The 24,667-nt window shown below is 39.1% G+C and overlaps 1 protein-coding gene across 1 annotated transcript in view; it reads left to right on the top strand.

Moving 5' to 3' along the window:
• Positions 1-24,667, top strand: part of LOC140229549 (uncharacterized) — a 92,110-nt gene that overhangs the window by 64,606 nt on the left and 2,837 nt on the right. The window contains exons 35-49 of the mRNA XM_072309796.1: positions 923-1,264; positions 2,129-2,281; positions 2,951-3,070; positions 4,196-4,327; positions 5,572-5,919; positions 6,565-6,702; positions 7,871-7,981; positions 11,200-11,310; positions 13,836-13,955; positions 14,721-14,846; positions 15,538-15,885; positions 16,653-16,793; positions 19,558-19,674; positions 22,417-22,467; positions 24,081-24,416. Coding sequence (XP_072165897.1) covers positions 923-1,264; positions 2,129-2,281; positions 2,951-3,070; positions 4,196-4,327; positions 5,572-5,919; positions 6,565-6,702; positions 7,871-7,981; positions 11,200-11,310; positions 13,836-13,955; positions 14,721-14,846; positions 15,538-15,885; positions 16,653-16,793; positions 19,558-19,674; positions 22,417-22,467; positions 24,081-24,416 — 2,694 coding nt within the window. The remainder of the gene's footprint in view (positions 1-922; positions 1,265-2,128; positions 2,282-2,950; positions 3,071-4,195; positions 4,328-5,571; positions 5,920-6,564; positions 6,703-7,870; positions 7,982-11,199; positions 11,311-13,835; positions 13,956-14,720; positions 14,847-15,537; positions 15,886-16,652; positions 16,794-19,557; positions 19,675-22,416; positions 22,468-24,080; positions 24,417-24,667) is intronic.

The raw sequence follows: 24,667 nt of genomic DNA, 5'->3' as shown, positions 1-24,667 counted from the left end.
AACTTGGTATGAGGGTATATCCTTGGGGGATGATACTTTGTGTGGATTTTAGGGTCACAGGGTCAAAGGTCAAAGGTCACAGGTTATTTTGTGAAAAAAAAAATGAAATTTCATGTTTTTCTCCATATCTCGCAAAGATATCTTCATGGAACTTAGTATGTATGCTTGTACCGATGGGCAGTGATTATCTAGGGAAGTTGGGGGTCAAAGGTCATGGGTCAAAGGTCAAGGTCAACTCCTCAAAATATAACTACTTTCCTTATATTTATGCAATGCCTGAAGGACTTTTTTAAAACTTGATGTATGCATGTATAACCCAATATGTATTCTGTGGGAAGTTTGTTGCCAAAAGGTCAAAAGGTCAAAGGTCAAGTGAAAGTGCTAAATTGCACTTTTTCCTCCATATCTCAAAAGTAACTCAAGGTATTGTCATGAAACTTACATATTTATGCATGTTCTACTTAACAGTGATTCTCTTTGGAACCGTGGGGTCAAAGGTCAAAGGCCAGGTTTCGATAATACTATTTTACCATTTGATACTGAAATTATACTTTTTCTCAATACCTTGAAAATTACTCAATGCATAAACTTGTAAAAGGGTCAAAAGTCAAGTGAAAATCATCAGTTCCCCCAAATACCTGCACTCTGACGTTTTAATCATTCATCCAATTGAACCTAGTTCTAGGAAAGTGAACATTCGGCACATTTGTGGCAAACCTGTCATTTTAATATTTTGCCAATTGTGTGAAACTGTCATCACACATTGTCAAGACATTGTACTATAGACCTATTAGGAGAACCATGCATTATGGCGGAGGCATACACCAGTCGCCGTAGCGACATTTCTAGTTAGTTATGCCTTCTGTTCATTGCGATATAATGACATAGCAATCAAGTCTATAGTGTTCTGTCTCTCTCACAGATCACATCGTTCTAGAGGAAGGCGAACAGCATCAAATCCAGTCTCCAGGCTACCCGAATATGCACGACTCCCTTTGCTACTACCTCTGGATAGTCACGGTTCCCGAGGGATTGTACGTCCACGTCATCTTCCAAGCCTTCTCCGTCAGCATCCACACTTACATGTCCCTCGGCAGCGGCTCGGACCCGGATAATACCACCACCCGGTTCGCCGTGTACTACCATCGCACTGCACCCAGGGAGACAGTCATCCCTAGCAGTGTGGCTTGGATTGGATACCACTGTGGGGTGTATGGAGATGGTCGCGGATTTGACGTGATCATCAGACCTACAAACATTAGCAGTGAGCCATTATTGCTTCCTTCTTTACAGGAAAATTTGTAGCCGCCCTACCTTCTTTACTGCAATCTTCATGCACAATTTTGCTCATAATTGAAGTGGACCACTTAATTGTTTTCTGTCATAACATTCCTTGTTGCTACCACTGTCAATTCTCCGTGGCATCTCAATTATTTGATAGGTGCAACGGATTTGAAGTGTACAGCCGTTATAAGGTCTCTGTGAGTCTGCAGGATATGAAGGCTTCCTTTGTACAAAAACCTTTATAAAACTATGTGCAGCTATTAAATGACCCCCCAAAAGTAATCAACAGGGATCATAATTAATAGTGAAGGTCAGCAAATGGATATAGGTGTATTGAAGGAAAATGAAAAATTTGGGAAATATGCATGGAATGAGCCAGAATTTGTTGTTTTGTCAAACAGTGATAACAGTACATATTTTACAGGCAATATGCAAACCACTCTAACCATGCAGCAACTTTTTATGTTGATCTCTGACCCAAACACTTTTCCTGTTAAAGTCTAACCAAAGCACTTGTCCTGTTGAATTTTGACCCAAACACTTTTCCTGTTGAGCTCCTACCCAAACACTTTTCTTGTTGAACTCTGGCATAAGTACTTTTCCCGTTGAATTCTGATCCAAGCACTCTTTCTGTTGAACTCTGACCCAGGCATTTTTCCTGTTGAACTGTGACCCAGGCACTTTCCCTGTTGAACTCTGACCCAATCACTTTTCCTGTAGAACTCTGACCCAAACACTTTTCCCATTGAACTCTGACCCAGGCACTTTTCCCATTTGAACTCTGACCCAGGCACTTTTCCTACTGAACTCTGACCCATAAGCACTTTCCTTTTTGTTGTTTCAGCTCATGTCTTCCCAGATTGTGAGTTAGGAGAGGTCCAGTGTTTTGATGGTCACTGCATACCCTCCCACTTCCTCTGTGACACCATTCGAGACTGCTCCATGGGAGAGGATGAGGGGCATAGCGCCCTCATTAATTGTACAACCTACACCGACGGTGAGCTGCCTTTTGAAATTTTTGGGGGCGGGGCTTAGCTTCCTCCTAGTTTTGCTTCTCACTTCCCAACATGATATGATTTCGTCTAATGTCTTACGGACCTCATTTGGCATTGCCTTTTGAGCATCAATGGATCAAGGGCACAACCATGAACAACTGCTAGATATATCTGTTAACAAATCTTAATAATTATAATAATGATAAAGGTAATGGTGTGGTAATGGTAATGGTAATGGTAATGGTAATGGTAATGGTAATGGTAATGGTAATGGTAATGGTAATGGTAATGGTAATGGTAATGGTAATGGTAATGGTAATGGTAATGGTAATGGTAATGGTAATGGTAATGGTAATGGTAATGGTAATGGTAATTGTAATGGTAATGTAATGGTAATAATGATATTAATAATGATAAGGTCTTATTTACCCAGGATAGCCTCTTCAGTGTTGCCCAGTTGTTGCCACTGCTCTACCAAAGGGCCCTGCTATTATTACCCCTAGCATTGCCAGGTACCCATTTGTACACCAGGGTCGAGAGGGGCATAGTGGGTAAAAGCATCTCGTCCAAAGACGTTGGCACTGAACGGGATTCGAACTCGGGTCCTCTGATCGGGAGTCAGGATTCTTATCCACTATGACATTTTGTGTAATCCATGTTTATATTTCCAGGAGCGTGTGGTAACCACGAAACAGAGTTCCAGTGCAATGACGATGCCTGTGTCCACGCCGACTATCTCTGTGACAATGTTCGCGACTGCGCCGAAGCGGAGGACGAGCTGAACTGCGCAAGTGAGTTCTTTGTATAAACTTGAAGGGCGGCCCTTTAACTCTTTATGTGCCATGGTGTAAACCTCCAGTGTGCCAAATTATTCTGAGACACCAACATATGCATGTTTTGAGAAAACATTCTGTCTTTCAAATCTTTGGAACTTTTACAAGTTTCTGTCACCCTCGAATTGTAGGCAGTGATGGAAGCTTCAAATTTACTCTCATATCCAGTTGGGAAGATCGCTTGATAGTCAATTACCACATAAAATGCAAGCTCCTTTTACATGTGACAAGAATAGATTAACAAGAAAAGCTTTCATTGCACTGTGGCATTTGGCGATTTATCACATGGTTTTGGCAGGTTTGTGCATTTGAGCAGAACGTGCAAACTTGGCATGCTGTTGACTGAGTCGGGTGTGTGATTGCGTAACGCATAAAGAGTTATGTCTGTCAGACCTAGAAAGGCCAATGGAATCATACAAGACATAGTATTAAATTACAATGCGCTACAAATTCATATTTGCAATATGTTGAAAAGTTCTACCAAGACACTTGTCTTGCTGATGCGATATGCCGGGATAATGAGTTGTTCTGAAGTATTTTTAGATCAATATTAAAAGTCGGTTTACCCGTCTTTTTATTCCTGAAACGCCGTCCCTGTTGAGTAGTGGGCATGCAAATTGCTGCTAGTATGTGATAGATTGAAATGTGTCCAAGCAGTAGTATTAAACTGTATGCAGCTTGAGCTGCAGGCAGTTCACTCTCCCGTGCAATGGATTACCGCTGTGACCAGATATATATTTTTTTAAATCAAATATGAAACATCACGTAGCAACCACAGTCAGGTAAGCTCTAAGATTTTAGTACCTCTATCAAAGCTGTTTGGCTTATTTTTCACATTCTCGTTGTTACCTAATTGAAATTGTGTTATTACAGCATTCTTTTACACATTGTGCATTTAACATACAAATGGTTTGTGTACATTTTACAGCAAAAACTGACAGTTCTGCACCTGTAAGAGAACCATGTTTTTACTTCAAACTTTGAATCCACTTTGATGACACATTAGCACAATTATACTCTCTTTTAAACTACTGAGATCCACATTGATGACACTGAAATTGTTTGCCCTGTTACTCTGCCAAGGAAACTGTACGGAGTTTGAATTTGAGTGCCCCGGCGGACAGTGTATCCCAGAGACTGAGAGATGTGATGCCTATCTGAACTGCATCGGTGGTATCGATGATGAACTCAATTGCGGTACACCAAATAATTCAGGTGAGGTTGGTGGTGGAGGTGGTAGTAGCTCCTCGAGTTTTTCAGCTCACATTCTATTGCACTTCCTGCACTAAAAAAAAGCCAAGAATGAGACTGACTTCAAATATACAGTCAACCTTGCCTAAGTCAAATCTATTTGGATTGAAAAAATAACTTTGACCTAGAGAAAATTCAACTTACAACTTGTATGAGGGATTAAAATCAACAGAACATATTAAAAGAAAAGAGAACATGAAAAGACCTTCGACTTAGATGATGGTATTCGACTTAATCTCCTCATGCTATGAGGCTTGCTTGGCAAGTGCAATTCCCAGCATGAAGGAACCTGCGGTATAATGATATATGTGTAAACACATTCTAGTGATCAAATGTGGGGCCCCAATAAACATTGTCCAGCACACACACACACACACACACACACACACACACACACATATAATTGTATATACATGTACACAGGGGCGGATCTAGGAATTCTGTAAAGGGGAGGTGCCTTTGCAAAATTAAAGGGGGGGGGGGGTCGCACCCGGTGTGCCCCCTCTGGAGTATATTGTATAAATGGTAGAGGATGTTATTTATGTGTGATGGAAGTAAAGTTTTTAAGTTACCTATTGTCAAAAAAAGATTGTAGAAAAATTTTAAAAGATACTTAAAGCAACATGTAAATGTGGGTGATGTTAAGGTACTACCAACAACTACAGTATATACAGGTCTCTTACATTGTACATGTTCATGTAGTAGTTACAATATCTCCCCCCCCCCCCCAATTGCCTTTGTAATAATTGTCTGGAAGGTCAAGTGTTCTCTCTCTGCTGTTTTCTGTGACCATCTAAAAACTGCCCATCCCTGTGGCATTGAATATATGGACAGGCAAATTATTTGACTCCTAGACTTAGTGTCTGGGATGATTTTGATGTAAAGTTGCCCGAACCTGCCCATAAATACCATTCATGTTACTATTTTTGGTCCTTACCACACCATATTCCTAGAGTTTAGAAACACAAGGAGATTAGGCATGCCCCAAGTCTGTATCGTGTGTGTTCACAACTTGAGATACAAATGTAAATGATTGGGACTGTGTACACTTTTCTGTGAGGGTCTGATGCACTTTGTCAAAATTCATTAAATGATTGACAATTTACTCTTTGGTAACGTACACTTTGCGCAATGTGCAACTTGTTAATTCTGTTTTCTTAAAAAAAAAAAAAAATCTTTTAATTCATGATATTTTTGGGTTCTTGCAGTCTATATCTACTTGTATCTCAATTCAACCAACATCACCTCGATGAACTACCCCCGGCCATACCCCAAAAATGAGTACACAGTAACGTACGTTGCCACCGAGCCAGGCTACGTTATCCGCGCCACGTTCAATGACTTGGATCTTAGTGTGCGCTCCTTCCTGTTTTTCGGCAACGGCGACGATATCTCTGACTTCTCCAACATCTTTGATGGCTACACTCACCGCACTGCATTCCCACCATTCATCCAGTCCGCAGGGAATCAACTCTACATGGAATTCCACTCGGGATTCTATGGTGGTTCCCGAGGTTATCACATCCAGTTTGAGGCTGTTGACAGTGCTGATTCAGGTACTGTGATTACAATGTGTTTACACCCAGCCCTATGTTCCCCGGATTAAGTTAATTAAACATTAGAGAGAATAGGCTGTAGAGCAATGTTTCGTTCTGTTTTTCCAAAGTGTGCAATAACCTCAGCATAAAGACATGTAGAGCAGAGACTCAGAAACTTGTTCTGTAGTTTTTTATGTATGATTACAAAGTTTTTTTAGATTTGTTACAATTGTATAAAGAATGTGTTATCGTGGTGAATTGACTCATTGAAAGTACTATACTTATTTCAATGATTTCACTGTACATTGGTTACAATTATTAAGCAATTCAAAAATTCTCTGATATTAAATAATGTCATTAGAGTTTTGTCGAAATACATTATTATTATGATGATGATGATGATGATGATTATTATTGTTATTATTATTATTATTATTATTATTATTATTATTATTATTATTGTTATTGTTATCATTATTATTATTGTTATTGTTATCATTATTATTATTGTTATTGTTCTCATTATTATTATTATTTAGCATCATCATCATCATTATCATTGTTGTTTTTGTTATTACTATTATATGTTTTATCATTAGAAGTAGTAATAGTATTGTTGAATAAACATCCCAGTTGCTTTTTTATGATTTCTTCTTCCATTAGTTGTAACCTTCCCGCCCTGTGCCGATGGCGAATTTCAGTGTACCAATGATGGCACTTGCATCCGAGGAGACTTTGAATGTGATTTGTATCATGACTGTGGAGATAGTAGCGATGAAGAAAACTGCCAGGCGGTCGGAGGTAAATTTGTATGTTCGTTTGTTTTTTTAGATAACAGAATGTACAGTGTACCATGCATACATTTTTTTTTCTTTGCCCGAGGCACTGTTAATTTTATCAAAAGTTTCTATGATGGCAAGTCTGCTGTAGTTGCAAGTGTTTTAGCAAGGACAAACATCCTCTGTTCTGACTGGTTAATGCTGTGAGGGAAATGGTTATTCCAGCAGGAGTTGTTATCCTGACATCTTTAATGAAATGAGACCCTGTTTGTTTGTTTTTTCTATATTTTATTTGTCCAGACCAGTGCTTCTCAGCCTTTTTTGACCGAAGGCCCACTTTGACTCCCATTAATTTTTTGATGCCCAGTTACTTATGGATAGACAACAAGTATTTATGACTTGTTTTTTTTTTTTTTGGCCAACATCACAGCACACTGAGAGAGCTTTACGGCCCACTGGTTGAGAAGCACTGATTACACAGACAATTGTAGACACGGCTCAATCTGTTTTTCCTGCAGAAGGTTGTCAATAAAGGATCTACTGAGTTCGAATCGAAGGTCATAGGTTGAAGATAGTGGCTCAAATTCACATGGGATATTTCTCAATAACCAAATAAAGTGGTGTCAAGTTGTAAACTGTAACTTTTGGGGATTGTGTGTGTGTGTGTGTATGTTTGTGCGTGCTTTGGGGTCTACGATCATATGCTGCCGGATGACAATTGTGAAAACAATTGATGATTAAATAGTTTCATATATTGATGATGATAGGCAGAATAAGTCTGTGAAAAATATTTTACATGCTCTGCAAGTGTTTGGGAGGTTTGCATTATGGTCTGGATAGCCTACTATCAGAGACAATATCAGAGTAAACTGTTAGCAAACCAGTAAGCATTTCAGTATTCTTACAATGAAGTTAAGTCTCAAAAATGCATTAAGGAGCTCATCAGAAGCATTGCCATTAATGCAATACTTCCATGTTCCTACTTCAAGCTTTTAAGTGACTGGTATTCCACTTAAAAAAAAAAAAGTTTCACTGGTTTCACTATGTTGTGATGCATTTTTGCTTGTGATTCTAGAGCGACTGTATGAGTGAATAACAGTGATTATGATGATAGTGATGCGACTTTACTCAGGCTCTCGTGCAACCATTTTCCTATCTCATGTGCCGCTGTCTTTCTGTTGTCGTTGCAGGTACATGCCAGCCACACCAGTTTACGTGTAACGATGGTCAGTGTATCCACGAGAGCTGGGAGTGTGACGGCTTTGCAGACTGCAGCGGAGCGGAGGACGAAGCATCTTGTGGTTAGTATGCTCTCATTTTGAGAAGGTTGAATGAACTTTGTGTGCTGCTTGTGGGTGACCAGGATGGGGTGCACAATGCTTTGTTTTGAATGCTTGGAGGGATGGGTGTGCATGGTCATAAGTGATGCACTCTGAGCCCACATTGGCTAGGTACCATAGACTGATGATTGATTGCACCACTAATGAGTACCACTTGCAGAGTATAAAGCTATTCATCATTTTTATGCCTCCGCCACGAAGTGGTGCCGGAGGCATTATGTTTTCGGGTTGTCCATCTGTCCGTCCGCTTTCGTTTACGCGATAACTTGAGTAATATTTACTGGAATTTTACCAAACTTGGTCCGAGTATGAAGTATGATGGGGCAATTATTTGATTAGATTTTGGGTGAAATCGGCTGAAGGTCAAAGGTCAAGGTCAAATCATGAAATTGTATCCGTTTACGAGATAACTCAAGACTGGATGGAGCAAATTTCACCAAACTTTGTTGGAGGATGATGTATGATGGGGCAATTACTTGATTAGTTTTTCAGTGAAATCGGACAGAGGTCAAAGATCAAGGTCAAATCCTAAAATTTATCTGTTTACGTGATAACTCAAAACTGGATGAAGCAGCTTTCACCAAACTTGGTCCAAGGATGATGTATGATGGGACAATTAGTTGAGTAGATTTTAGTGACATTGGCAGGAGGTCAAAGGTCAAAAGGTCAAGGTCAAATGCTACAAATGTTGCAATTTCCCCCGTATCTATGCAATGCTCGAAGGTATTTTCTTGAAACTTGGTGTGGACATGTACTACTGCGTAAAGATTCTCCAGAGAGAGTTTCATGTCATAAGGTCAAAGGTCAAAAGGTCAAAGGTTAGGTGAAAATGTTGCAATATTACTTTTCTCTCAAATGCTTCAATGTATCTTCGTGGAACTTGGTACATATGCATGTACTGTCTGGCAGGGATTATCTAGGGAATTTAGGGGTCATGGGTCAATAGTCAGGGGTCAAAGGTCAAGGTCAACTCCTCAAAATTTTACTATTTCCCTCATATACTAGTATATGCAATGCTTGCATTATTAGTTTCAAAACTTAATACATGCATTACCTAATGGAGATTCTCTGGGAAATTTCCAGCCAGAAGGTCAAAGGTCAAAGGTTAAGGGTCAAAGGCCAGGTTTCAATGCCCCCCCCCCCCAAAAAAAAAAAAAAAAAAGATATATATATATTTTGTACCGTCATCACACTCTTTCTTCGTACCTTGGAAATTACTCATTGCATAAACTTTCCCAAAATTCCCCAAATATGTGTACCTGCACTCTTAGAAAATTATAGCAAACCCAGTTCAAGACATTTCTGACAAACCTGTCATTTCAATATTTTGCCAGTTATGTTAAACTGTCATGGATCACACATTGTGAAGACATTGTACTATACGCCTATTGGGAGAATCATGCATTATGGCGGAGGCATCAGTCGCCATAGCGACATTTCTAGTTTTTTTTTAAGTACGTCAAATCAGCAGGGTTACATCTTGCAAGATGTGACTCATTCGATATCCTGAACATGCTGATTTCTTAATATGCAATTTGCACCTCGCTGAATGCGTAGACCACTGCTAGATTTGGAGGCATAGTAATTATTATTCTCTTTCATTATGAGTGTAAAAGCTTTCATTAAAAGATGTAAAGGAAAGAGTAATATTTTGCTATTTGTAATTCACATTTACAGTGAATTGGCCCTCTTTGGAAGTAACTAATTTCTAAATATGTTTTACTCTTCCATGGTTAGGTAAATGTTAAAACAAACACTCCGAACTCAATGTGAGAACTTCCTAGGTTGCCTGAGTGAAATTTTCTCTGTAGGAGTAAAATGTCACATGATTGTATACGCACAGTTAAGGTAAATGTCACCGTTGTACAATATCCTATTATCAAACGGTATAATACAACATACTTATGAGTTATGGTGGATCAGAACCCAAACATGTATGGAGACTGAATGAACGCAGCGATATTAGTCGAATACATAAGTGAAGAAAATCGGACAATCTGCAGCAGAGTTTTGAATTTTACAGTTTCAGCACCGCCACTGGTGGATGAGAAGGCTACTATAATTCATGACATTGAGCTTGGACAAAATGAAGAAGATGTAAAGAGAATTTTTAGAAAACATCATTTAAAAAAAAATGAAAAATATGTGTTCCCTCACCTTGCCACTGACATAAAGCTTACGTTAAGGGTAATGTTATTCCCCCTGCTTTCTGAAAGAGGTAATATCAATTGTAATATGTGCTCTTCATCCTTCTCGAAAAGAGAACTCCTGAGTTCATTAACCCTACCTGCCAAATTATCAAAAATCCTTCAAGAAATCCACAAAATTGCCGTATCGATCACTACCAAAATTGAATCATCGGCTACTTGTGTCATTCTTAACCTTTCTTGTAAGTTTCATCAAAATCCGTTCACAACTTTTTGAGTTATTTTGCACACGGACAAACAAATAAACAAACTAACAAACAAACCAACACCAATGAAACCATAAACCATAATAAAGGAAAGTTGATTATAGAGCTTGGAAAGCATTCAAGATGAGGATTGGCCTTTTTGCGAGATACCAAGAAACCACTTAAGAAATGATACAGAGCATACCATTCCAAGAGAAATTCAAAGTTTATGAGATGAAAATGGGCATTGGAGTGGCTGAGACATCAAAAAAACAAAGTAAAGCAAAGTGATGTGAATTAAAGTTGGGTCCCACCTTTTATTGGGATTGCTCTGTTTTGGATATCTCAGTCATTTCAAAAGCAATTTTCATCAAATAGATGTGGAATCCCTCTTGAAATTACATGCTCTTTCATGTTTCATATTAAAGACGTTTCTCATAATTTGACCCAAAAATGTTAGAAGGCTGAAGTTAGGTCCCAAGGAAAAATATATGATCCCTTTAATCTGATTTTATTTAAAGCCATATGGCACTTTGCAAGAGCAATGGATTCTCTCTGCGCATGTGTGTGATGTCTATAAATCTTACGAATTGAATAGATTGTGGCGCATCAAGTACAACTGTTTAAGAGTACGCACCCAAGTCAAGTATTCATCCTTTGTGCGTTTCTGACGTATAAAAGGGAAGTAAGTTGAAGTTTTGACGAGAAGCGTACTTGAATGCATGCAGGCCATTTGATTTCTGAACTGATTGATCACACTTTGTCCTCTTCTAATGCTCATTGCCAGGTACATGCCTGCCACATGATTTTGTTTGCGATAATGGTCGCTGCATCGCCAGCGGCCTCCAGTGTAACTTCTTTGATGAATGCGGAGACGGGAGTGACGAGGACGGATGTCGTGAGTTGGTTTTTCGTTGAACAGTATGTCCCCCAAAAAATTACAATCAGATATTTGCATTGATAACACCCAATATGATTAAACTGTCTAATTGTTACTTCAGGGTCTTAAAATGTAACATCTTAGCTCTATTTTGCAGAAAACTCCATTCAGTTTGGTTAAGCAGTTACAGAGAAAAGTGGAATGTTGTTAAGCATGTCATGAGTCTGATTCTTCCAAGTTTAGCACTTCGATGCTTTTGTGCGTGAATACAATAGACAGAACTTGGAGAGAAGAGATTCTTGACATCCTCTACAAAACTCCTCATTTCTCTTTGGCCACTGCAACAAATCGAATTGAGTTTTCTGTATGATGTGGGCAATGAGTCATAGTTTCATACCCTGAATTTGTATTTGGATTGATTCACTATTTTTAAAGATATCATTGTGGAGAGTCCGTTGTAATTATTTTTTGGGACATATGGTATTCTGTTAAAAATCTCCACAACAAGGTTTTGGTGTCTCTGTGGGAAGACAGTGTTTCATATTCATCGTGCATATCAGAGATACTGTAAAATTCGAAATTTTCACAATGTGGAAATTTTCCCACACTTCGCGTAACCAGAAGCTACATGTGAGCGCTAAAATAGAAGCACGCAAATATTTTTGCATGCCATGTGTTCCAGTAGTCAATGTCCTGATTCTGTGAAATAAAAAAACACATGAAATTCATCTTACGCGGCCAAGCATGAAAAATTAGGCGCGAAAAAATATCCACTTTTACAGTATACTGTTTTAGTGTTGTTGTCTGCAATTTTTTATTCTTTACTTCTGATGACATATGACATCATATCAGTAAATTTGTCTGTGTTCCTCTCCCTCAACTATGCACATAGTATGTGTATGTATTTTATGTATATATAACATGTATTAACCCATTCCCTATGGGAACCTGACGGCCTGTGTATTAGGTCTATGGGGATTTCCGAATTTGGCATGGAACGTGTTAATGTATGTTTAAAGGAGACCTCTGGATGATCTTCAGACTTTAACATACAGCATATAAGAACAAATATAAGTTTGTTATACTGGGTAGTGAGTTTCATCATTTGAAGTGATTGGGTTGAGGAATAAGAATTTTCAAAATTTATAACAAATTGCAATGTCTGAGGATGATGACATGGCAGCCTCACCATAAGAATGCATGAGTTGGGCTCAAGGAAGCAGAACAAAAGAAACTCTCAGAAAAGCAAATATGTTCATGTGTAGACCCTATACACACACATACAAACTTGTACATGTACAATGTACATTTATATATGATAATGAATAAATGTTATAGCAGTACCTTTCCACACATACACACATGTGTGTGAGTGACAGGGGGGGGGGGTTGGTGTGTGAATGGATTTTTAAAACAATTTTTCATGGGGGGGGGGGGGCAGTGGGTGTGTAAATATGGTGGATTTATGGATTTTGTTTGGTTACCTGCACTCTCTTTCGTTACCCTCAGTTGAACTATAGTGCGTTAAAGGTCTATTGAGGTTAAGGGTTAAAAGTCTATTGAGGTTATTACGGGTCATACTGTCACGTGCCCAGAAGGGTCCGACCATGAAATTTAAACCCCCCAAATTGAATGTAGGTTTGTGACACATTTAGACGGAGTTTTGAAAGCTTTTTCATCGTGGCATAACCATCCTTTCCGGTGATTTTAAGAGCACAAGTCTTCATTGCCCTTTTTGCCAGCTGCAGCTGATGGTACTATATGTGTGTGTAATTATACATGTGAAAATCTCTTCTTTAGGTATGTCATTGTCAAAGTGGAATATCTGACTGATTCTTTTTCCTTTTCCACATTGTACTACCAGGTTTAACTCTTTATGCACCACACTGTAAACCCCATGTGTGCTACATTATTCTGACTCTGCAGCACAGGCATGCTTTGGAAAAACATATTGTTTTTCAAATCCATGTAACTTTTATAAAATTTTGCTATGCTGGACATACAATAAGCAAAGTTGTCAGGAAAATCCTAAGCAAATTCATGAAATTCTTCCGTCAAGATGTTTTCATTATTGCAACTGATTGATGTAGGGCAATTTGTCAATCAGTTGCAAAATCCTAAGCTTTGCTATGCTGTAAATCTTGTGATGAATTTACTATACTATCTTTCTTTCAACTGACCAGTAAAGTAGCTATATTATTATTGCACAGGTATGACTTTTGCACACAAAAAGGTGATGTAAACATAGAATTTGCACAAAAATCCAACACAGGGAACACCAACTAATATTCAATCACCACACAATGTAAAATACATGTGAGAGGAACAGAATCGCAAGTGAAGCTTTCATCGTACTGTGGCATTTGGCGATTCGTCAATCAGTTCGGGCGAGATTGTGTGTCTGAGTGAAATATGCGAACTTGGCACACCATTGACTGAGTGGTGGGTGTGTAAACATGACACATGAAGAGTTAATACATTGATGCTATATTTCTCTTCCCTTTTTCCTCCCCCCAAACCGTCCATTTCAATTCTCATGGTAGCATTTGGATGCCCGTTGCCTGATCAGTTTGCCTGCAATCGTAGTGAGGAGTGCATCTTTAGGAGCCAGCGGTGTAATTACATCGCAAACTGCCAGTATGGCGAGGATGAGGAAGGATGCGGTAAGATGGAACCTTGCAGGGTGCTACATAACTTTAATTTACCACTTGCCCAATCAGACAAGCAGATTTGCCCACGAACATTAATTTTACTTGCCCGAAAGTCCAAAATATAAGGAAATGATATAGAAAATGATGTGTTTAAGCAAGGGCTTTATAAAGCACAATCATTTGTTTAAACAGCACACATTGATTTGCACGCTCACAATGGAGTAACAAATTTGGTCCAATCAGGTTGCTGTTGCATTGCATTGGGAAGTTGCTGAAATGAAATATAAATTGTATTGCATCACTAAACAGCCATTGTCTTTGGGCTTTTGTATGGTTGATTTGTGGGTTTGTTAGGGGAGTAAGTAAAAAAAAAAAATGATGGCTTCAAAACTTTGTGCTTGCCCAATTCGGGCAAGCATTCTCATTATTCAAAAATACTTGCCCGAATTTGATTTTCACTTGCCCTGGGCCATCGGGCAAGTGCTTATATAGCACCCTGATGGCCGAGAGTTTGAAGGGAGGAGGGCAGAATCTAGCAATATAGCATAGCCAAAAAAGCAGTTATTCTTGATATGTACTGTATTTTGTTGTGAAACATTGAATATTAATTTAGTTTTGATGAGTTTAGTTGCTTAAAATTGATTTGTGTATATAGAGTGCCCAGAAGGCTTCTGTGTGTGTAGTAATGGAGTAACAGAGTTTTGAAGGCTTCTACGTGTGTAGTACTGGAGTAATGGAGTTTTGACGAGTAGTTGCTTGAATGATTTGTGTGCATAGAGTGCCCAGAAGGCTTCTACGTGTGTAGTAATGGAGGCTGCATCCCGCCATACTATGTCTGTGATGGTCTGCCTGACTGCTTTGATGGACAGGATGAGAGGAACTGCAGTGGACAGGGCACAGCAGGTGAGTTTGTCAGCATCAGCAGCAAATCTCTCTTGCTGTGTATGTAACCATAGCAACACTATGGACAGTGAACACAGGACTGGCCATGTCTTGAGTATCTCCTCAGAAAGAAATAGAATTGCCATGGAATCAGGCCTTTGAAAGTTTTTCTGCAGGACTAGATTGTTGTTTTGACCATCTGATGGCAATCAGATCATTGGGATCGAGGCAAATGATAACGATTTACACATCAAATGAATTCTTGTACTGCGGTTGATTTGACTACAACAGATGATATTTTGACTATGCATGAATTGAGACATTCCTGTCATTAACTGTTAATGTTCAGCATGGTGTCATAAACATTTTATTGGCAATTGGGTCAAATGAATAAAGCCTTGAATGCCCTTCAATAATGAGATTTATTCTAAGTTTCCTTTCTCTTCTTAATTGCAAACTTGTCTGCTCTTCACTGAGACTCCAGGACAAGTAGTGATCTGTAGGCCCTTAGTGCTCAGCAACATTCAATAAATTTCATTGTCATAAAAGACAGATTGCTTTTACTTCAGTATGCCCTTGGTTAAATTGAATGAACATTGCAATCCTTGTCAGGATACATTAATATAAATCATCAAAAAAATTGGAGTGGACATGAAGAAATTTAAGTAGAATTAGTTTGTTTACTTCTGATATTACTTGTCTCTCATCTCAGTGACTACAAGTATTACCCTGACTGACACAAGTATGGTGAACGTGACGTCGCCAAACTTCCCCGGTCCCTACGGCGTGGGATGCTACAATTTGTGGCAGTTCACCGCTCCGCCTGGCTTGGCCGTGCGTTTCCACTTCCGAAGCTTCGAGCTCAGCATCAACTCCTACCTGTCCATCGGCTCCGGGCCCGACCCGGACAACGTCACCTCGATCCTGGCGGACTACCATTACCGGTATCGGCCGCGGGAGCGTGTCGTCCCCGACAACGAGGCTTGGCTGGAGTTCCACTGCGGGAGCTTTGCAGGCAGCCGGGGATTCCACATCGAGGTTTCTGCTGTAGATCCGTCTAGTGAGTGATCATGTTCTCAGCTTGATGTATCAACGTATCCTTAATATTTGCCAAACACATGGAGAGTTCTGCAATAGCTGTGAACTCATACTGTACCGTAGCTTTTTTTTTTATGTCTGTTTTTCTTCTAGAGGTATTACACAAATGTATTTCTCTCTTTTCTTTTTCCTTTATACAAAGAGGTACATTGTAAGAAGGCTTATTTTTCACTAATGCTATCATCTGTCAAAGTACGTGGCATGTGGTTGTTGTCTTTTTTTAGGGAGGAGAATTGGAAATGGGTAACTTTGTTGATTGGAACCATAGGTTACATGAAACATGAAATAAAAGCAACATTTGGGCTATATCCATTTTATGTTTGTTTAGATCTCATCACTTCACACTTGTTTGACTCTTCAGATTCATTTTCCTTTTCTGTCTAATAGTGAGCAAGATATAAAAGTGAGATCCCAGAGTACTGTCTTGTCAAACACATTTTGTTTTGTTATGTTTTTGCTTGTTTCTTGGTAGTCCCAGCAAGATTGAGGTTTATTTAGTACGTATTTAGACAAGAAAAATTGCAGCCACTTGTGTACTTCTATCTTGATCAAACCATTCAGCTTCTCTCGAAGTGATTCATCCAGAAATCTCTGAGTGGATCAATTATCTTGTGTCCGTATCAAAACATGGCTGTATGATTTGAGTGATACCAAACAGATTCCAAAGAGATTACAAAAGTCCTTACTGCTTCTTGGATTTCCACGGTTCTCCTGCCTCCTTTTCCACAGGTCATGTTCATGTGGAGTGCCAGACTGGAGAGTATCGTTGCACTGACAACTCCTGCATTCCGACCTTTGACCTGTGCAACGGGGTCAAGAATTGCCCCCTGGCTGAAGATGAGAACGAGAACTGCGCCAATTTCTCCCACAGTAAGTCCACATAGAGCAGGATCCTTTAAAAGCATGTGATATTAGTATGCTCTGTTTGGATATTCATGAAGTGTAAATTGTGCCTCATGAAAAATGCACGAGGCATTGTTTTGTACCTGATGCCCATTGTGTGAGAACCTAGTTCAAAGAGTGGGAGTTCTCGGTACATGCACAGAGTTATGGCTCCTTCCATCATAAAAAAGGGAAATGCACTCGGGTTCTTTGAGGAATGTATTCTAGATGGAGTAGAATATAATTGCTCCCTCCCCCCCTCATTTCAAATAGTTGCAGTACTCTTATTTAGAATTTCTACTTCAAGATTTATCATTTTTGTTCCAAGATTAATCTAAAGGTTTGGTTGTGATGCTGAATTAGCTGCTTGTGTTACTCCATAATATTGATGGACAACACCAAACTGAAACCATGGAGGTGATTATTGGATGAAATAGAAACGAATTGCTCTCCTGAGAAGTCAGTGGATACCTCCGAGAAGTTATGCTCTTGATCACAAGTGGTACCCAGGTGTCTTGATAGTAGAGCCCATCAGTAAAAAACTTGCGCTCTCACAGCAGAAGAAAAGACGTCCCCATTTAACATATCTAAAGTGCACTTCAGTCTTCTCATGTAAGCTTATCTTTTCCATTTCGGCACTGTGTGTCGCAGTTATATAACTACAACTAAAAAAAAAGTGATTCCCTCCTAATCTAGATGATGTGGCCTTTCCATGAAAAGTTTTGAGCGTAATGATTTAGCTTGGGTGTTGCTACAGCTGTGCATTTACTGTCTAGTTTCTGTTCGAAAATGACATTGATCTGATCTGTTGAGTCTGTTTTAGTTTGAATGTCCAAATACGGCTCTCTAGCAGACCAGATGCAGATATACTGTATATGGCAAATGTTTCGCGAGGTTTTTATTTTCGCAAATTTCGCGAGTCAGGTGCTATGCATGAAATTAAAGACACGCCTGCCCCCCCACGGAAAAAAGCAGTAACTGACATTTTTATGAATGTCTACTTTTTTGCAAAAATGAATAGTTTACCCAATGCTCTCCAATGTTAATAGGTCAGTTTTGCAAAAAGAAAAATGAAAGTGACCAAAAATACAATTTTTCACTTTTGCAAAAAGCAGTAACTGCATCCAGTTGATTCAACTTTGCAAGTTTCCCCACGGAAAAAAGCAGTAACTAACAAAGCCCACGGAAGAAAGCAGTAACTAACAATTTAGTCTTTATCATTCAGACTCTGTATAGTCCTTCCTGTATATTTTTTTCCCTAATACCATTTATTTTTTCTACTAATTCTTTTTTAAACAATGTAAACAGCAGTTTCTCCCATAATTTAGGAGAGTAGATATAAAAAGATTGTTTCACCAGTAACTTGACTCTGCCCGCAGGGAATCATATGACAAGTTGTAGAAAAAGCTTCTTTCTGGAGACTAGCAAACCTGGCAGACTCAGCGCGCTCAGAGTGCAGAATACGCGTGCAGCAGTTGCATAGCATGCGCATAAACTCTGCAGCATACATACAGTAACTAGCTAAACATTGCATCACATCACACTCATCACTTGCATGCACAGTATTGCAGGTCTGGTACAGTCTGAGTGATCATGCCAGTGCTAACGATGCTGTCACACAGTTTCTGCGGTCCAGGCATGCCTGTAAATCTATCATGAATTGCAGAGGAAAAGTCATGGTAGCCATGGCTTTGGCCAGAACCAGAAAATCTAGGTGAGCTGAAAATATATTGAAGGGAGATGAGCACTAGTATTAATGCACTAACGTTAGTCTAATGTTAGATGTAGGACTAACGGTTAGGCCCTAAAGTTTAAAATAGGTCTACCAGATCTATAAACGTTACAGAGTAGATCTAGATTCTAATCTATTGTTAACTGTTTAGTGTTAGACAAAATGTCAGTAGGCCTAATCTAACGTAATAGACCTAGGTCTAGCAATAACATTGGGCATAGATCTGTAGTCTAGCTTAAGTGTAACGTCAGAGTTCGACTAGGATCTAAGACGAAGAGACTTGACTTTATTGTCTAGTCCAGGGTCATGTGTCAGGGGCCAGGCCGGGCACTCCAAAGTTCAATTCTAGGGTACATAGGTGTCTACCTTATTTTTACACAGAATGCCATTCAATCGACAAGACCTAGTCTAGGTCTAGCGATAGGTCCTAGATCTTATAGATCTAGACTAACCAGAAAGTAGAAGAACTTTATAACCTGGTGGTGGTATTAATCTCCTCCTATGGTCATGTGGCATGTGCAGTTACTGCTTTTTTCCATGGGGAAAACAGCAGACTCCTGGCCGTCTGCAGTTACTGCTTTTTTCCGTGGGGAAACTACCCAGAATCAAGGGTGAGCCACCGCAGTAACTGCATTTTCCTAAATAACATTTAAAAAATAACGGAAACATAATTTTTTCCTAGGTATTGTTAGACAACTAGGTATGGTGCATAATCATACCACAAAATTATTTTTGAATGTTTCTGTGTTTTTAAAGAATCTGCAAAAAACACAAAATCGCATTTATCTCAGCTCAGCAGCTATGCAGTTACTGCTTTCTTCCGTGGGGGGGCAGACGCGAAAATATTGACTCTGATCCTGATGTGGATGTGACATATGCATGTACATTTCTCCGTTCTGTACAGGACTCCACGATCGCGATTTTAACTGACGGGAATTCCCGATTCGCAAAAATTTAGACTCGCGATATATGGCGTATACAGTAACTGAGATGAAATGGTGATTATTTTTTTTTCTTCAGATGAATGTGGAACTCATGACGATGAGTGGCAGTGCAGCTTTTATTGTATACACGGCTACAATCGTTGTGATGGATTCGTAGACTGTATCTTGGATCTTTCAGATGAGCTCAATTGCAGTAAGTTCACTCTGAAAAATTACTTTGACAATCTTCACATTCATGATCATTGTGCATTATTGCTCAAACTACTCATAAAGGTAGTCTATCTATATATTTTGATTTAGTAATCATATTGAATAAATTTGATCTTGTGGAGTGAATGTTACTAATCAATTTTGGACTTTGTCTTTGATGACTATTCCGATACAACTGGATTGATTTGAGATATGTTGAATTCAAATTCAATTGGGATATTTTAGTTGGTTTACATGTGGGGTGAGTGCACACGCGGCAAACGTATTGTAAAAACCGTACAACCAGACATATGGACATCAGCAGGTAGACCTGTGCCCAGCATAACATTCAGACCAGATGAAGACACTGAGAATTTAGTAGGAGACAATGGACCTTGTATCATGTGTGATGCCCAGTCCAGTTTCTACACACCTAAAGACCCATTAAGAATAAACTTAAAGGGAAGGTAAAACCAAAGAGCAATGTGGATTGAGTGAAAGCAGCAACATTAGTAGAACACATCAGTGAAAGTTTGAGAAAAATCGGACAATCGATGCAAAAGTTATGAATTTTTAAAGTTTTGGTGTTGGAACCGCTGGATGAGGAGACTACTAGAGGATATGACGTATGAGTGGACAACAATACAAAGAAAATATAAAGGCTATTCAACAAAAATTCACTTTTCTAGAATTATGAAAGAGCAGTGGACCAACCGCTTTCAGAAAGCAGGGGGAATAATTGCTACCCTTAACATATGTCAATATCAAGTTGATGGAATTTGTAATTTTCATGAAAAATGGATTTTTGTAGTATTTTCTTTATATTTTCTTGATATTGTAGTCCACTCATACGTCATAACCTCTAGTAGTCTCCTCATCCAGCGGTTTCAACACCAAAACTTTAAAAATTCATAACTTTTGCATCGATGGTCCGATTTTCTTCAAACTTTCACTGATGTGTTCTACTAATGTTGCTGCTTTCACTCAATCCACATTGTTCTTGGGGTTTATCTTCCCTTTAAGTATTGAGTTCATTTTAAAGGTATAGCATTGTACATGTCTTTCATAAGAAACATTTAAATATGTTGTAGTAATATCAATACATCTGTGTGGCACATTTTCCATACATACATGTTCAAATGCGCTAAATGATAATTCATATGACATCACATTTTCACATATTTAATAACGAGAAATTGTAACAAGGATTGGTAGGGGGTCATGCATTTTTATGCCTCCGCCACGAAGTGGTGCCGGAGGCATTATTTTTTCCGGTTGTCCGTCCGTCCATACGTACATCTACATTTGTTTACGTGATAACTTGAGTAATATTGACTGGAAGTTTACCAAACTTGGTCCGAGTATAAACTATGATGGGGCAATTACTTGATTATATTTTGGGTGAAATTGGCTAAAGGCTAATGTCAAAGGTCAAGGTCAAATCTGTTTACGCGATAACTCAAGACTGGATGAAGCAAATTTCACCAAATTTTGTCCAAGGATGATGTATGATAGGACAATTACTTGATTAGTTTTTGAGTGAAATCAGACAGAGGTCAAAGGTCAAATATCAAGGTCAAATCCTAAAATTTATCTGTTTACGTGATTACTCAAAACTGGAAGCAGCTTTCACCAAACTTGGTCCAAGGATGAAGTATGATGGGGCAATTAGTTGAATAGTTTTTTAGTGAAATTGGCAAGAGGTGAAAGGTCAAAAGGTCAAGGTCAAATGATAAAAATGTTGCTATTTCTCCCATATCTATGCAATGCCCAAAGGTATTTTCTTGAAACTTAATGTAGACAAGTACTATTGTGTAGTGATTCTCGAGAGAGAGTTTCATGTCATAAGGTAAAGGTCAAAAGGTCAAAGTTCAGGTGAAAATGTTACAATTTCACTTTTCTCACAAATGGTTCAATGTATCTTCATGGAACTTGGTTCATATGCATGCATTGACTGGTAGGGATTAGCTAGGGAATTTAGGGGTCACAGGTCCATAGTCAGGGTCAAAGGTCAAGGTCAACTCCTTAAAAATTACACTTTTTCAACACCTTGAAAATTATTCAATGCATAAACTTATATAAGGGTTGGTTAAGTCAAGTAAAAATCCGCAATCCCCCAAATACTCATACATGTACCTAGCAAACCTACATAGTTCAAGGAAAGTGAACATTCAAGACATTTCTGACAAACCTGTCATTTCAGTGTTTTTCCAGTTATGTGAAACTGTCATCTCACATTGTGAAGACATTTTACTATACACCTATTGGGCGAATCATGCATTATGGCATACCAGTTGCCATAGCGACATTTCTGGTTTTTGTGTTCTAATTTGATGATGGGGAAAAAGTTAGCCTAAATTTGGAAAACTATTATATTTGATGGAAAAGCCCTCTCAAGATCTATCATAGAATAAGAGTATGAACATTGATTTATGTCAAACAAATATGTGATATCAGAGATCCTTCTAAGAATATTCTTTTATACTCCTGCTTTTATATTGATACGATTATGAAACATAATCATAGAGTCATGAGCTTTCCTCTTTAAAAAAAAAATATAGTTTTTTTGTGATGCTTGATATCTTCAATCATTTCAATGTCAGATGTATTTTGGAATAGGAAATGTTACACGTAGCCGCTGATTTCAGCGATTGTCTTGTATGTTTGATAGCCTGCAGGCTGGGACAATTTGCATGTAGTTATGGACATTGCATCCCTGGGGCATACAGATGTGATCTCTTCACAGACTGCGTGGATGGGAGTGATGAGCTTGGGTGTGGCCATGCCAATAATACAGGTGAGTTTTTTGTTTGTTTGTTTGTTTGTTTGTTTTTGCATAACATTACAATCATGTACTGTAGTCAGCCATCGGTGACCTCTTGGGTTGTGGCTTTTGCTACATGCTTTGGGATATAAAATGAATTCTCTCTCTTCATTAGCCTGTTGAGGACGAGTCCTGAATATACTCGGGCAGGTGTCTATGGGAAATTCTTGTTGTATAGCAAAATCAGTCTGTCCGCAACGGGGTAAGAAATAAAAAAACAAACAAACAAACAAAGAGAAAGCCAAGTGTTTTTCTTGGACAAAATTTATGGTAATGAAGCCGACACAGTGGGTGTGTCCTGTTGAGGAAGTCAGGTATGAACAAAAAGTGTGAATGAGGGAAAAGCTGTGAGGAAGAAATTTGGTGTGAAAGAGGACTGACTGTATGGGAAGGTGTGAAAAGGGAAAGAGTGTGAATGGAGAATCTGGTGTGAAGGAGGAATGAGGGAGGGAAGTACAGGTGAAGTGGGATGTAGGTTAGAGAGGAACTGAGTTGAATGGAACTAGGCATGATGGAAATTGAGGTGAATGGAGAAATAAGATTTAGATTGATTAGGAGAAAATAGAGATGAGATTGAAGGATATTCAGGTGAACGGGTAAGGATTGAAAGGGTTCGAGTTAAGCATAGGTAAGATTAAATAGAACTGATGTCAGTGGAGATAGGATTGAAAGGGGTTATGGTGAATGGAGTTGGGATTGAAGAGAATTGAGATTAATAGAGAGGATTGTGTGAATAGGAGATGATTGGAAGGAATTTGAGGTAAACAGAGGTAGGATTGGATGGCATTGATGTCAATGGAGATAGGATTGAAGGGGTTTATATGGAATGGAGATGCAGTTGAAGAATATTGTGGTAAACAGAGGTGATTGAAGGGAATTTATGTGAATGGAGATAGGATTGCGGCACATAGAGAAAGGATTGAAGGGCGTTCAGGTGAATGGACATAGGATTGAAAGGAATGGAGATGGGATTTAAGGAATCGAGGTGAAGGGAAGTGGAATTGAAGCCGAATGGAGTGAGGAGGGCTTTGGATGTGAAGATGCTCCCACTTCCTCGTTCAGGAAGGAAAACAAATAAAAACAAATGAACGTTCAAGTTTTTTGAAGTGCTTATTACTGTAGTGAATCTGCAAATAAGCATGTGAGTCCCAATGAACTATTTGTTTGTTTTATTTGTTTGTTTGGCCAAACAGTTGAGTTCTGCTATTCCTGTCTTCATTCAGGATGATTTTACTGGACAGATTTACATCATCTCTCTTAACCTGTTGAAGACTGGTCCAAAATATATTCAAGCAGGTGTCTATGGGAAATGTGTGTTGAGGCAAAATCCTCAACGGGTCAAAAAATCTACACTTATTAGTCCCCTCTCACATTTTCAAGAAAGAATACTTCTACTCTCACTCACTCTCTCGCTTCTCTGCATCAATATCTCCTATCTCCTCTTCCAACAGTCCTTTTCAGGACTACCACATGGTGAACCGCAAACCCAATAACCGTTATCAACACCATCATGCAAATCTCCCCCTTCAAGGATCATTCTTATTAGTCCTGTGTCACTTTTCTTTCTCCCTGCCATTGCTGTGCAGCATTTGTAAACATCACTCAAGATGATCAAATGGTTAACATCAGTTCGCCAGGCTACCCAGACTATGCCCCAGCTCAGGACTTCACCGTCACCTACGTCACGGTCCCGGAGGGACAGGTGGTCCATGCTACCATCCTAGACTCGGAAATCGCCACTACGGCGAAAATTGTGTTCAGCGATGGCCACGATGACAACAAGATATTCCTCGAGTGGGTGGGTCATGGCTCTGATGTCACCAATGTCACCTCATTCACAAACAGGATGATGATTGAGTTTCACACCGGTTTTGATGGCTATTCTCAATTCTTCATATCATTGTCTTCTGCTATTCCCCCAGGTAAGTCATCTTCAGACACTCCCATTGTTTTTCCCCCCAAGAACCTGGCACAATTTTTCTCCCCCCTCCCCCCAACTTCCCTCCTAGTGATTCTGGAGAGGAGATAGATATCATTTACTGTTGTTATTTTTGCAAAGGTTTAATTTTCCTGAATTTTGCAAGTCACTGTTGGACTGCAAATTTACCAGCACGCAAAAATGTGATCTGCTCTACGGTAATAGCACACTGACGATAACAATGGTGTTTGCAAA

Source organism: Diadema setosum, chromosome 6 (genome assembly GCF_964275005.1).
Source record: "Diadema setosum chromosome 6, eeDiaSeto1, whole genome shotgun sequence".
NCBI lineage: Eukaryota > Metazoa > Echinodermata > Echinoidea > Diadematoida > Diadematidae > Diadema > Diadema setosum.
This window is presented reverse-complemented; position numbering and strand designations above follow the sequence as displayed.